The sequence below is a fragment of the Sphaeramia orbicularis genome, chromosome 3 (genome assembly GCF_902148855.1).
Source record: "Sphaeramia orbicularis chromosome 3, fSphaOr1.1, whole genome shotgun sequence".
Classification (NCBI taxonomy): Eukaryota; Metazoa; Chordata; class Actinopteri; order Kurtiformes; family Apogonidae; genus Sphaeramia; species Sphaeramia orbicularis.
In genome coordinates, this window is record NC_043959.1 from 31,800,545 (window position 1) to 31,815,600 (window position 15,056).

Consider the following 15,056-nt stretch of genomic DNA (forward strand, 5'->3'; position numbering starts at 1 on the left):
TCCTTAATGAAGCAGGAATGGAATTACTGTTTGTTATATCAGCAGGGGTCTGAGAACTGTCCTGCATAATTGGGAAGTAAGTGGAATACATATGTGAAAGTGAATAAATAAGCCCAATGTAATTAATGAGGACCAATGATTCGACCGATGATAATTAAATCTGCCGTGTTTTTCAATTTGCATGATTAAGATGTTAGTTAACGTTATGTTGTACCCACACGTTACAGGTTGTTCATTCTCAAAATGTCAACATATCAGAATTCTCAACACTGCACTTAATTATCTTAGGAGCTTTAAAACTATCAGCTAAATCAATTAACTTTAATCTGCAACCAATTAAAGTGTGACTTTTAGGAATGCTAATGTGCCACAAGCTGTACTTAAACACAGACATCAACCAAAAATTCTTTGGGAGTCTTAATGTGGGAGACTGCTGGTGGACTTGATGTGCATATAAGGTGAACCACAAGTATCTGAGCAGGAGGAGGTTTTCCCTACTGTGTGTGTGTGTAGGTGTGTGTGTGTGTGTGTGTGTGTGTGTGTGTATTTTCTTTCATACCCAATTGAAATTTAAGTTTGATTTTACGCCGTGTTTTGCGATTCAAAGGGGGTCATGTGTAATTTGCATATTTTGACATTTTAAACAATTCACAGCAGCTCAAATGAGGTTTTAAAGAAAAAAAAAAACTTGCCTGAAAATCAGCCACCTCGGGTTTGAAGGAGCCGAATGGAAGGATCCAGCCTGGGTACTCAATTACGCTGTTAATATTATACTGTCAAATGGAGAGGGCAGCACTTGACAATGAAGAACAATGAGTATTTCCAAGCCTTTCATGTCCACCAGCCACATGTCTATTGAGTGGAGCACTTTTACTGATATGCCATTTTATTTTATTTTATTGACCAAGACATGGAGACAAGGTGAAGAGGGGGAAGTAGGAAAAAGAAACAGAAAGAAAAGGAGATGAAGACACTTATAGATGCACATTCTTCTACACACATACACTTCTCCTGCCTTTTTTCCAAACAGCTAAAATACATTGTAACTCATTGAAATTGTCACTGTAACCTTTCTTTTGCCCTAATGATCGCGGTAGGAGCCCAGACATTAGAAAGACACGTTTCTGACTGGGGGGGGAAATACTCTGGTTTCAATCTCTTGATCACCAGGGAAATCCTGGGAGGAGAAAGTGAATGGACAGTAGTCCCAAGGGCCCCGCTTGCTTTAAAGCTGCAGTGTAGCATTTTCTGTACAGTAAAATAGGACAGGAGCAGTTGGATATATTACACATTCCCAGTATGTGAGTGTTCTCTGTCAGTTACAACATACTTCATGGTTAAAAGACCAAAAGACAATAAAAATAAAAGGGAACACTGTGGAGTCTGAGTAATAGCGCTAAAAAACATGTAAGTACTTGTAAATGTGCTATAAGTTCTGAGCTTAAACATGAATTGGGTTCATGTGTAATGGGACACACAAAGAGAAAATGTAGATTTCTGAGAATAGTCATTATTTGTGCAACCACAAGAGGCCATTGTCATAAAATGACTTCCTGTGAAAATGTAATTGCTTTATCTCTTAAATTTTGAGCTCCAATTTAGCAGGAGCAGCCCTGTGGAACTATGGGTAATTTATGATACCGGTGGATATAAAATTAATAGGAATTATTACGATACATTTAAGCGAATATTATAATTTATGGTGAGATCCAAGGTGAGCACTGAACTGAAAAAAATGTCTTCCGTTGCCACTGTAGGTATGTTTGGTTGATATTTCATCTACCCCAAACATACACTATCATTGCATTTTTATTATTATCATTATTTTTGTTCGGTAACATGACCTATGCATGCCATTTGCCATGGTGCCACAGATGAGATTGGAAAGTTGAGAGCCAATTGTAACTGTCAAGATGAGGCTGGTAGTAACATAGCAGTGGGTGGGGGGCAATGACAGCTGTGATGGACAAGTAAAGCAAAGTAAGGAAGGAATATCGAGCCAAAAACTGTTTACGGTTGTTGGTTATCTTCACTTCAGGGTGGATGCTGTTTCAGGGTAGACTGCTCATCAAGATGAGGGATAGGTGTTGAGTTGGAAACTTGGCTAAATTAAGGTGCAGGGCTTGTTGTGACTTAGAGGAGGATGTTTACGCCTGCTTTAACAGGCTCATGCTTATAACTAAGAATACCCCAGTGTGAATATCCATAAGAGTGAGCAGGCTTCCTCTTAAAATGATCGGTCAGTGTAAAACAAACAGGGGAATCTGCATCGAGCAACGGGTTCTGCATATGGTAACAGTCCCAGCGGTGGGGACTTGTGCGGAGTTTCAGATGTGGAAGTCTGTGTGGCGCACACTGCAACAGCCCTGTGATTAATACCACTGACAAAGCAGTAACTAATGATCGATTGAGGATGCCTGGGTTCTAAAGACCATTTCCCCTTCACTTACTTTGCCTTTTTCGAAGCCATCTGATATTTTGATCACTAGCAGGGGCCATGTCAGTGGAATTAATCACTAATTTAAAACTGGAACCATCTTATTTGCACGAAGATCCACTCAAGGAAGGAGGTTTTGAATGATTAGTTAGATTCAGATTCACCTGATGTCAATAGAGCTCTTACCCTAGCTTTTAGAAGAGCGTGCCATGAATAACATTAATACCAACGCACTTTTTTAATAAAAATATTCTTGTATTAAGCATAAATCAAAGCTTGTGCTTTGAAGTTTGAGGGAGCGCATGTGTTTGTCTGAACATGTGACAGATTAGACATACCATCAGGTTCTGTCGCTGGAGTGTGCTCTTAGCTATTTATTTCTTAGCATTTGCAGTGATTTTAAGTGAATGACCCCACCCCTCCTCCTCCTTGTCCTCCTCCTCCCCCCCAGCACTTTTATATGTTTAACTCTATCCACACATTCCCAATATACTCTGGGTGTATGTCAAAGAAATCATCATTCATATCAAGGAAGGGAAACATGGCTCAACATTTACAGCTTAATATATTATGCAGCAGAAGCTTTTAAAAAAGATGATTGGAGAATTCCCTTCTGAAATGCAGCTGCAACATCAAAGCGTGAGTGGGAGGGAAATTAAATGGTACAGAAATAAATAATAGTAGACTTGATGTCTTTGCTAATTGGGATCTCTGGCACTTAGGTCAAAAGGCCTCCACCGGAAAAGCCTAAGAGAAAGAGCTCTGTTTTGTTTTCTTTGCGAGGTACAATAACATGTTATGCCCTCAGACATACTCACACTGCTGGACCAGCACATATAATTACTGATTATGCATGCTGCTTACATTTTTAAAAGACAGAAAGACACTACGGTCAGGGTTGTAATGTTGGTGAAACCCGGCTGCGAAGTGCTCACAGAAGCAGACTCAGTAGACTTAAATGACTTTTTTTTCTTTTTTTTATTAAGGGAATGGATTCCCCAAACATGTGTGTCAGTACACTGAAGATGACCATCCCCTCCTGCTGCACTAATGAAGGCTGCTCTCCCCAAGGCCCTGTCTGACTGACTAGTGCTGCCAAGTAGCTGCACAAACACTAGAGGGCTCTCTCCCTGGACAACACCATGGGCTGTCACTCATACACTCTACTGCACAGAGCACACACGCAGACACACACACACTCACTCACGCTCAACATTCAGCAATGCAATGATGAGCATGACCTTTTCGGTAACTATCTTAACAAGAGCTGTGTAACACTTCCCCTGCTCCTTGTCTTTTAATAGTTTGGGCTTTGGGTTTTTATGCACATGATTTATTTCTATGTGCCTGCATGTGAATACAAATAAACCATAACACATAACAGTCAGTTAGGGAGAAGAGAAAGGGGGGGGGAAAAAAAGGAAAAAAGCCGGAATTAATAGAATAGCTTTAGTGTCCAATGTGCCAACAGGGCTTCAGTGCGTGTGTCCATCTGTTCCTTCCTTAACCCTCATCAAATGACAGTGTAAATGAGCAGCCTCGTCTTCATTTCACTGATCGCCTGGCCTACTTCATTTCACTAATAAGACAGACAAGTAGGGACCAAGTCATGCGTTAAGACAATGAAGACTTAAAGGTGTAAAAATGTGAATAATTATGGATTTTACCTCCGCACACCTATGTTACATCTACTACCGATTACTATAGTCGGCAATGTGAGGCGATAACCTTTGCGCGTCCGTGCCTCGGCAGAAGCGGCATGCATTCATTTGTGCGCCTGTTGACCCGGCTCCTCATCAATCCAATGAGCGCCGCGGAGGGGAGGCTCTCTTCGCCACCGTACATCTCTCCACCATCTCCTCCTCACTTTTCCAGTCGGCCAGCAAGCCTGTCGGAGCTCTTAACTATAACCCCAACACCGTCGCTTCGCCTTGACAAACTGCAGGAAGGATTTGTAGTGTCTCGCCTCTCAGCGTTTTGCTCATTTTCCCACAGCCTCGAATGAAACGCTTCGGACTTTTTGCACATTTTGAAGGAGGGGAGAAAAAAAAGGTGAAATGATGCAGCAGCGGAAAAGGATCCAAGTCTCACTAGTAAGTATACCCAGCCACGATGGTATATAAACCTAACAGGTAATGCTGTTACAGGCCAATATTGGTGTTTTTTTTTTTTTTTTTTTTTTGGGGGGGGGGGGGGGGGGGGGGTGTTGACAGGACTTCTTCACCTTCGTGGGGCGACGTTTTCGCGGCACCTTTTACAGGAGCGAGATGTCACGGAGCGACAAAAAGCAAGTCTACAGAAAGGTCTACAACTTAGGCTTCCTGTTTTATTCACATCTCATTCGCGTCTGCCGCGGTTCAAGGCGCATCCATGGAGTCTGCGTAGGCTTTATGTTCCGTAAATTGGACTTCTGGTGCGTTTTAGGGCCACATGTGATTGCGCTTAGAGGAGCTGAACGGAAACATCGTGTCCTCAAAGGCTAAAACTTCAGAGAGAGGGGGCGAATTTGGATAGTCGGGGTATCTGCCACGGGGAAGCGCATCCATTGGAAAGCTATTAAAGGCAAGCAGCCTCAAACTTTGTTGATATATGCGCGGTTTTGTTTCTTGCCGGGCTATAGGAAAATGCCAAAGGAAGTGTTCGTACAGTCGGACTTATAGGTACCTTGGACAGCTCCTCTGCCGCCGGCTCAGCTGTCTGGACCGGCTGCTTTCTGGCGGGGAGCTGTCCTACCCCCGTGGTGCTGAAACTGCCTGCTTAGTCACGCATCACAGTGGCTTGATAATTCATCATGAACAAATGGATTTTTTTTTTTTTTTTTTTTTTTTTTTTTTTAGCTCAGTATTTTCAAATTGGATTCCGCTCGAGCCATAAATGCGCACTGGACAGTTTTAGATTCCCCTTCCCATTCTCATTCCCCTCGTTTCCCTTCAGTATTTTAAATTCACCTGCTCTTGGATCATCCAGTCTGCAGGTCAGAGCCCAGTAGCACAGTGTCACAGTAACTCCACACTTTATGATATTGCATTTGGCTCGTGGTGAAATACTTACAGTTTATTGTCCTTGGGATTACATTGCCGAAAACATGTATTAGTTCTCACGGGATATAGTCAGAGTCACATACTGTGTGTAATAAAAGTTCCCAGAATGAATACCACTGAAAGAAAAACCATTCGGTTCAGTGATAACATATCCGCGTGGATCAGTTTTACTCAGAGCAACTCAAACCAACCCTTTGTGTCTGTGAATCTCGCCTTTGGTTTGCATGCTTGTGAACAATGCACATTAGTGTATTGTACATAAAAACGACTGAGGTGTTGAAATGGGTGTTAAGAAAATACAATGCTGGACTAAAAGGCAGAATCTAAAAGAATATCTATTTTCCACTCGTTCAGCTTTCTGTAACTTTTTGCCAGATTACACTTTCTAAAAAAAAGTTTATTTCCAAGCTTATCAGAAAACAGCAGTTTCAATGTAATATTCAGTGATTAAACATGCCTCCAAATACCATAAGAATTATCTCATCGTAATCATCTGGATTACTTTGATATCAGTGAGCTGCAGCACTGTTGACACTGTAGAGCTCACCTGCAGCCTCACTCTCTGTTTGAAGCTGGCATTAGTGCATGCAAGTGCGGATGTCTAAGGAATTTAATGCAAAATACTGGCTATAATGATGATTTTTTTTTTTTCTTGAATGATTGTCACAACATTAATCATAAGAAACATGTAATTGCTCAAAATCTTTCCAGGATAATCCACAGAACAACAGATTAAAGCAAGGGAATCTGATGTTGAGGGACAAATAGCTTCAGACTAGAGAATACCCATTTGTTGTTCAATTGTAGCGTGATAATATGGAAACAAGGCAGGGATAAAGGGTGATGGGACCTACAGTTAGATCATTTGTAATCATGAAGTGACATCTTGACTTATTATACTAAAATAACAATTTCCTGCATGGTTTTAAATACCGATTTTTAATCTCTTTTCTTACCTCAGAAAGACATTTTTATCATCTTTGTTCTACACTTATTCTGGTTGTCTTGTCTGATTTATTGAAATGTTTGTTTGGCTCTGCTTTCTTTCTCCTACCTCCCTCTTTCTTCCCCACCTCCTGACAACACTTCCCAAAACTAAAAGACAGCTAACAAACTGTGATTGCTCCCTTTACAGGTCTCCCCCTCAGAATAATTCCAAATGGATGCTGAGCTGAGCGCCTCACCCCCTCACCAACTGCTATGGAGGCATGCCAAGCCATGCAAGTGACCTTTATCACACCATGAATGCAAGCTCTGCTGTTCAAAGAGGACACAAGTAACCTTTTCTTGTTATCTAAGAAGGAGCTGTTGATCTGAAGAGAGGGGGATCGAGAGACACAGAGAGACGAGTCTTGTTAAACAAACAAACAAACGAACAAAACACACAACGACAGGATGCCAAAGCGGTCTGAGGAGATGCTCATGGATCTGTGGATGTCCTTGCTGCTGGTTTGGATTACTTGTGTTCCCTGTGTGTCTATGACTCCTATCATAGGCCAGTCCAAAAGTACACAAACTGGTGGGTCCGCAGCAGTGGCGAGCGGTCTTGGCGAAGGACAAAGATTGCTGAGCCGCGCCAAGAGAGGATGGGTTTGGAATCAAATGTTTGTGCTGGAGGAATTTTCTGGACCCGATCCAATTCTAGTTGGCAGGGTGAGTGCTGTGATTGTCAGCATTATATTAAGCTCGCTTATCGTGTGGAAACATTAATTCGGCCATTTGAATGCTCCCTCCATTTTTTTTCTTCCCATGGGCTGAGGGAGGGTTTTGGTTGTCAAGGAGAAGGAGAGATATGGGGACAAGAGAAAGAGAGAGAGGCGAGCAGTGGGAGAATGTTTTTGGAAATAATTAAACTCTCATCAAATAATGGTAGTATAAATTTTTGCTGTGTTGGATGTCCTTGAAATATAATGTGTAAGTGTGAAGCAGCTAAAGACGGATTATTGTAGTATTTTTTATTTTATTTTATTTTATCACAGTTTTTCTTTTCATCTTAAAATACAGATACATGAGAATTGGCTGCTTTTGTGCTTTTGAATTTGGGCTCTATCATGCTTTTTTAAGAATTGTATATATCAGTGAAAAAAAGAGAGCTCTTTTAGTTATGGTTAGTTTTTCAGTCCATCTCTGCAATGAACAGAACTGCAGGCTTATCCTGCGGCTAAGGGCCACCTGCTCCCTGGCCTGTGTGGACGTGTCAGGCAGGTTTCAGGGGGAGGGAAGGCGGCTGACCAGCCCGGCCAAAGCAGCTTGTTCACAGCTCATTGCTGGGACTCACCTGGGGAGAGTCAGCCTGGCAGCTACATGTGCTTCCCTCCCCCATAATATCACCTATCTGCACTGGCATGGGCATCAATGCAGGCCATCAAGTCTGATGTTTGATGTTGTTCAGTCCCAGCTTTTGCAAACAGAGTAGTGGTGCCTACTATTTCAGAATTGGTAGGCATGCCTGTCTTGTTTATGCCATATTATCATGCAACGAGTTATATTTATGCTGTTCTTCTTGTGATATATAGTGTGCTGAAGCAAAAGAATAACAGAGGGACAGAAAGAGTAAACAAAGCTAGTTGCATATTTGTTGTACAAGAAAAAGAAGCCACTTGTGATCCAAGTAAATACTTTTAATTTCACTTCCTCTTGTTTTTCCTTCTATCCAGAGCATTGTCATATGGCTGCATCAATTAAACATTTGCCACCATGCGGGATTTGCACCTGTGTTTTCTAAATACCATACGAACACAAAAATGCTGTTAAGTGATGCATTAATTTTTCAGGCGAGTCAATTAGGCAGCCTCTGCTGGATTCGACAGTGTCTGCTCATCAGGATACTGAAACAAACAAACGCTCAAAGGGGCCATACAGTGACCATACGCGAGACTGGAATTTAAAGGTTAAATCACAGCTGGAAGACAGCGTGTTTCAAAGACATGAAATGTGCCACATTGTCAGGCATTTATAGATACTTGACTGGCTCCCCATACAGCATAAAAGCAAAAACCACAAAAGCATGAAACAGCATTTAAAGAACAAGCTCACACTTGGCTCTTGTTCTGAATACTGCTCTGTATGCTTGGAGGCTGAGTGTGAAATATTCTGCAGTTTGTAGAGGACAATAGTATTTCCGGCTATGAGGGATATTTTCTCTCAAGGCCCCAGTAAATGCTTTGCAACAAACTTGACTGTAGGAGGGTTAGTCATAGGTATAACTACCTTCTGAAGGACAGTGCAAGCATTGGGTTGCAGGGTAGGAGGGCTGGCTGCTTTTGGTGAAGAAGAACCCTGCTTTGCCTTTTGTGAGGCGATGATGATGGGTTGCGTTCACTGCAAGGTTAAGTGCTCATGAGTATGCCTGGCAGAGCTAAGATAAGTCCTATGTTAAACCAAGATGGCACTGTATTGGTTTAAGACTATAAATCTCTCTCCCTCTCAGCCCCTCTGTCTCCTTTTCTTCCCCTTTCTCTGTATTTCTCACGCTTAATTAAAAAATGAATCAAATGGGTGGGAGGTGTGATTCAAATGGGTCATACAGCTCTCTGTGTATTTTTCACATTTTCCTCCACTGCGCTTGAGGCCGCCTGTGCCTGTGGTTGTGGGCTGACTATCAAGGAACTCAGGGCCAAGATTGGACTCGTTCCATCCCATAGTTTTTTTTTTTTATTGCTGGGTACTCTGAGGTTTAATTATACGTGCATCCCCAATCTTTGTCTGCAACCGAGCTCTCCTCGACTATGCCGACGTCGGGAATGAGAGAGAGCGATTGTGTTTGTGAGAGGGACAGAGAGAGATTGTGCCATTGATTTTTAACAGTGTGTCATTCTCTCTCAGCAGAGCCTATTAGCATAAATGCAGGGAAGTGGAGGAGGAGGAGGAGGACAAGGGGGGGTGTGGGGAGGGAGGGGGGGTAGCGACAGAGGTGTGGAAGAGTGAGAAGGACGACCACAAGGCGTGACAGCACCCTTCCTTTTTGCTGTTCTTCTTCAGCGCATCGTCTCTTGACATTGTGATTCAGTGAGCGGCGTGTTCGTCAGCCCCCGCCAGTCCCGTTGGCGTCGGGGAGGCAGACATGCAGTACCTGTTAAAGTGAAGCAGGGGAGACAGCTGTGAAAGCTTGTTGCTCGGCTGTAGTTTAAAACGAACACAGTGTTGGAAGGGATTTTAGGATTACTCATCATGAGCCAAGAACGGTTCAGAAATAACCCATCATTAAGAATAGAAATAGGCAAATGGAGTGTGAAGGTAGATAGGCTTCAACGTATCGCTCGCACGGACTGAGCCTGGGGATGCAGGTTTGCTCATTGTTGACAACGAGTGGGAGATACCACTTGAGCGTGTAAAGACTCTCATGTAGACCATTGGAAGGAAAGCGGAGGGTAATTTTAGGAAAAGCAGCTCTCGATTTACTGTAACACTGCACAGCCATGGTACAGATCTGTAACCTGGCTTTTAAAAAATAAAGTAATAAAAATGAGTGTAGTAAAGTGCGTACATTTAAGCATCAGGCCTGTAAACCTCCAGCAGTGTCAGCCATATTTTCATTCCTTTTCCTCTATTCAATCAAAGCTATTTCAATTATTCAAACACACAAAGAAGCAACTCATTTGCTTCAGACTATTAAAGACAAAACATTGCCTAAGAACAAAAGACAAACAGAGAACAAATTGCTGTGTTAGCACCAAAGAAAAATTGGACTTTGTTTTCTTTGTAGTGTGAGGCAGATTGATAGCAGTTTGTGTTAGAATATCTCACAGTCTCAGATGTAACTTTTCTACACTTCTTTACTTCCCCCCCCGATCATTTAGTGTATGGTGTGCGAGGATTGATAATGATGGATCCCAGGCTGCTGGATTGTAGTGCAGATGTAATAAATTGACTGATCCCCCTCATCCCATTGTCCAACACTTTCATCCGCCACAGCATTGTGTGTGTTTTTGCACAAAGAGAATTGATAATCATCCATTAATATTCATCAATTCAGGCTGAACTACAAGATTGCAAGGACTGACAGGGATACAAGAAGAAAAAAAAGGCTTTGATTATTGATTCAGCAAAGAGAATGGATATGTCCGTAAGAAGAAATAGCTCTGTCTGTATGCAGTTCTGGGGGAAGGAAACACAAGCTACATTCTTCCAAACAAGCTGTTTGACAGGATACCCAACAAGTAGGGCCACAATAGTATCAGATTGGTGGTGTAATGTAAGTCCACAGGGTGTTTTCCATGGTGCAGAGGTGATATTCTGCAGTTATTAGTAATGTTTGCTGTGTTCCCCTCAAAATTGAGGAGCCTTTCTAGCAATGAAATAGTTCTATTCGTCTTTCTTGTTTTCCCCTTCAAAGAAACACTCCGCCGAAACTGATAAGAGATCACAGCTTTTACTTCAACTCATTGCCTCAGTATTTATTAAGTGAACAGGCCTAAGGATTTTTCCTCATACACTGAAAAGGAATTCCGTCGTTTACCATGGTTTTAGTCTAGATTTGTTTTTTGTTTTATTTTTCTGTGTGCCACCACAATCTGTGCCTGCACACACAATCTTTATCGTTTAGTTTAAGAATTCAATTCAACCTTTTTTTTCTTGCTTTTGTAGCTTTCTGCACTTTGGGCTGCAAGTACAAGATGTGGGACATCAGTCTATAAATACTGATGCAAGCTACTTCTGCTCGGCTGGATTGCCTCTCTCTGTCTCCGTTCCCCACCTCCACCTCTGTCCCTGTCTTTCTCTCTGTGACGGGGTGATTATGGAGAGAGTGACTCTTGAGCCTGAGTAAGCTTGCCTCCAGGGCTGATGGGTCTTGGCAAAATGACATTGTTAAAATTTCTTCAAGTGTTTGGCTGTGGCAAAGCAAAGGCCAGATTGAGTTCTGAATATGGCTGTCGAAGCAGCCTGCGACTCCCCCGTCCTGCCAGAGGCCATACTGATGCTGGTTCCACACAGATCAAAGGTTGATCCCTCTTCTCACTTGTGCAGATGTGGCCCCTGATTAGCAACCATCCCCTTAATCTGCATTTACTCCAGTGAACAACAGTCATCAACAAATTTAGCATATATCTGACTTTGCCTTTGATTGATGGACGGGGAGTAGGAGTTAATGAGGATATTTGCTGAATTATTGCTGATGATTGATAGCTATTACAACACTTAAATTATATGCATTGGCTCAGAAATAATACATTCTAAAATATAGCCCAAATTAGACACAGGTTCTAGCGCCATAGTGAGAGAGCTGAATCACAAGCTGTCATTAAATCCAAGAAGGGAAGCCCATCAATGTTTGTTGGACTTCATTTAATTCCATTTGGTTTCTCACACCCACAACATCTCCTGGAATACAGCTCTGTAATCTCTCTTCAGGCAGCAACACAAAGATCCGTATTGAGCTGCAGTCTAGCAGCAGCTTCTCTGTCTCTCAGCCTTTAGATCTCCATTCCCTCCTCTTGTGTAATTTAGAAAAAAAAAAGAAACCAACATACTAACAACCGTCTGTCCTCAGCTTCTTTCTGCCTTTCCCTGCATTGTGATGGTACTCCTCTCTTTCCCAGAGGCTCACCTGTACAGTATATCACTAATGCCGGCTGAACCATTATATCAATGGGCCATGGTCACAGTCTCCCTGTTCCTTTCCAATCTCTCTCTCTGTCTGTCCCTCCCGGTCAGTAATAAAACACTGGGCCCAGCGGTGGCTCTGATAGAGCTGTGGGATCACATTAGTGCTGCCCTCGAAGAGCTTGACAGGTTGTCTATGGCTTTGTGTTGCCGTCCAGGTTCCCATTAACAAGCTGCGTATGTGTATGTGCATGTGTGTGTCTTACAGTAGTCCATTTGGGAGGGTTATAGACTAAAATGAGATGGGGCAACACAGGCTTGGACAGAGTATATTTAGACATGAGGGTTATGTGTGCAACAGTAAACAGTCTGTCCATGAAGCGTTATAGCTGGAGTATCTTTGCAAACATTTGGTGGAATGTCAGCACAACCATATTTATGAAGCATTTCTCTCTAAACTGCTTTATATCGGTTTTAGCAGAAATTGCAGACTGGAAACTGTGGTATTTCAAACGTACAGGTGACCTCATCCTCACTGGCATTATTGCTTTTCCAGGAAACATAATGGCATTGCTTGTAACTTAAATGTTATTGCCGAGTGATTTTGTTTTTACCAGTCTGTCACTGATCATTTAATAGAGGCACTGTTGTGCACTCTTGCATTTTAGCATTGGCAGATGTGTCATTTTTTGAAATGTCACTCATTCTGTGTCCCCCTTTATGTCATTCTAATCACACCCACATGCACAGACAGAGCATACGTAGCACACAGTGTCCTGTCTTTAGTCTCATATTCACTTAGTGCACTGCTGAGCACATGCCTTATATTACATACTGTATATTCTTCCTGTGTGTTGTCATAAGGGAGCTGAAATCATGTTTCAGTTCAGTGTATCGTAAGGAGGTACATAACGCGCCTCGTCCACGATCCCTGGAAGCTCTCTTGTGTACATGCATCAGCTGCAATAATAATTTAACAGGAAAGCACATCCATTCACACAGCTTCAGAGTCCCTGAGCAAAATAACAAGCTTGCTGCTATCACTCACATCTGTGGCTCAGCATGATTAAATCCATGTTGTACAGTGAGTAGCTCACACGGGGGCCACTTTCCTGAGCTTCTACATCAGTGCTAATTCATAGCAAATGGCCCTTTATGGTTTCACCTTGGACTACACTGCCATGATTAGCTCTCTCCCATGTCACAGTTTGTCAGCTGACAGTGTTAAACTCTCACATTTAAAATCCAGAAAAGCCCCCTCCTCTCATTAAGTCCACCCACCTCCCTCCCCAGTCCCTTTTTTAACTGCTATCCCTCCCTCTCCTCTCATCTCCTCTTGTCTCCCTCATTCCCTGGCTCACCAGGCTTGGCCTGGGCTGACTGTGTGGAGGTGGAGCGCTTAGCAGGCTAAATCATCTGGCTCTCTGCCTTGAACTTTGCTCTAACTAATTTATAGGAATTAAAGCGGTTCACCTCAAATGCTTGGCTCATGAGTTGCTTTGGCTAAATTAGCCTTGTTTCCTTCAAAATGGAGGATTTTGTTTGTTTGGATTATCTTTTTTTAAAGCACTTTGCAATTACACAAGCTTAAGCTACTTGGCCTTTGTCTTTGCTGACATTTAAATGATTGTTGATTTCTCAGACAAAACACCAACCCGTGCATAATCATATTTTAAACAGGCAAAGACAGACGACTAAATTAAGATCACATTAAAGAGCCTGATGTTGGACATTTTGCTTACTTATGAATTTGTACTGTGTTTTTCAGCCAAAATACTGGCCAAGCATCAGTAGCAGTAAATGAGGTTACAATTATTCAAATCTGATTATTCAAATCAAAAGATTATGATTATCTGAAACCTGCTAATTGGCCCTTGCCTCTGACATCGTAGTTGTGGGCATAAGCTGTGGCATCCACTGCTAAAGATGCTTGCTCTGTTTGCCAGTGTGCTCTTGTGGGCTACATGTTTGGCTGACGTCCCCAGGCAGCTCCTCTCCTATGGATAGAGCCCAGTGTATGTAAAATGCTGCAGGCGTCTGCAGGCGGCTTATCCCTGCGCCTGTACTCCCATACACGTCCCATCAGCCAAACTGGGACTGCCGGAGTAATCTTGTTAAGAATGGATGTTGTTATTGTGCGACTGGATGTGCATTTGGCTTCATGGTTAGCTGGGAGCACACGTGGGCTGGAGCAGGAAAGACAATAGGGAAGGAGGTTTTTTTTTTGGGGGGGGGGGGCTATTTCTGGTACTTAAAAGATGACAGTCCTCCACTTCCTCTCTTTGCCTCTCTCAGCTTCCACTTTTCTCACTCCATCCCTAAAGCTCCTCCCCTCTTTCATCGCCAGCCTCACACAACATGATTACAATAAAGTGGCCTCAGTAAACAGTAGATGTGACATTTACTTGGAGATCGGTGTCTTCACCTATAATAGGTATTAAAGATGATGATTATCATCACTGCTGGGCAGAAGGCGGAGGTTGCTCACCTCAATCACTGAGTCGACAATAAAAAAAGAAAAAAAGAAAAGAAAACACACATACAAGAAGACGAATCAATGGCTCCATCCCTTGCTCTCGTCTGTCTCTCAATGCAACCACTCCTAACTCTGGTATCTGGGTGCCAACAGACTGTGGCTTTGACCTTTCTCACAAATGAATTATTTCGGTTTAATGATCCCTCCTGCAGAAAGAACAAAAAGATAGCTGAAATAATAGCCAGGGGAGGAGAATGGGGGGAGTAAAAGGGCAGCATTCACACACACCCTGTACTTTATTTTTCTACCTTACTTATACTTTACCTGTGAAGACACACAGATCCCTCTAATAAACCAGGTTTCTTATATTTGTGTCTCCAAGGTGTATGTGATACATCTTGCCTGAACTGTAAAAATGAACCACCTCAGGGAAAAAAAAAAAAAAAAAAAAAGAAAAAAGAAAAAAAAAAATAGATGTAACAGGCAGGTGGTGATGACGAAAACAGGAGCCTCCTTGTGTGTGTGTGTGTGTGTGTGTGTGTGTGTGTGAAAGTGACAC

General features: G+C 42.5%; 1 protein-coding gene across 2 annotated transcripts in view; it reads left to right on the top strand.

Annotated features, from left to right (window-relative positions):
• Positions 1-4,256: 4,256 nt before the first annotated feature.
• cdh8 (cadherin 8) overlaps positions 4,257-15,056 on the top strand; it is a 120,718-nt gene continuing 109,918 nt past the window's right edge. For both annotated transcript variants that reach the window (XM_030129423.1, XM_030129431.1), the window contains exons 1-2: positions 4,257-4,530; positions 6,614-7,131. In XM_030129423.1, coding sequence (XP_029985283.1) covers positions 6,874-7,131 — 258 coding nt within the window. In that variant the 5' untranslated portion in view covers positions 4,257-4,530; positions 6,614-6,873. The remainder of the gene's footprint in view (positions 4,531-6,613; positions 7,132-15,056) is intronic.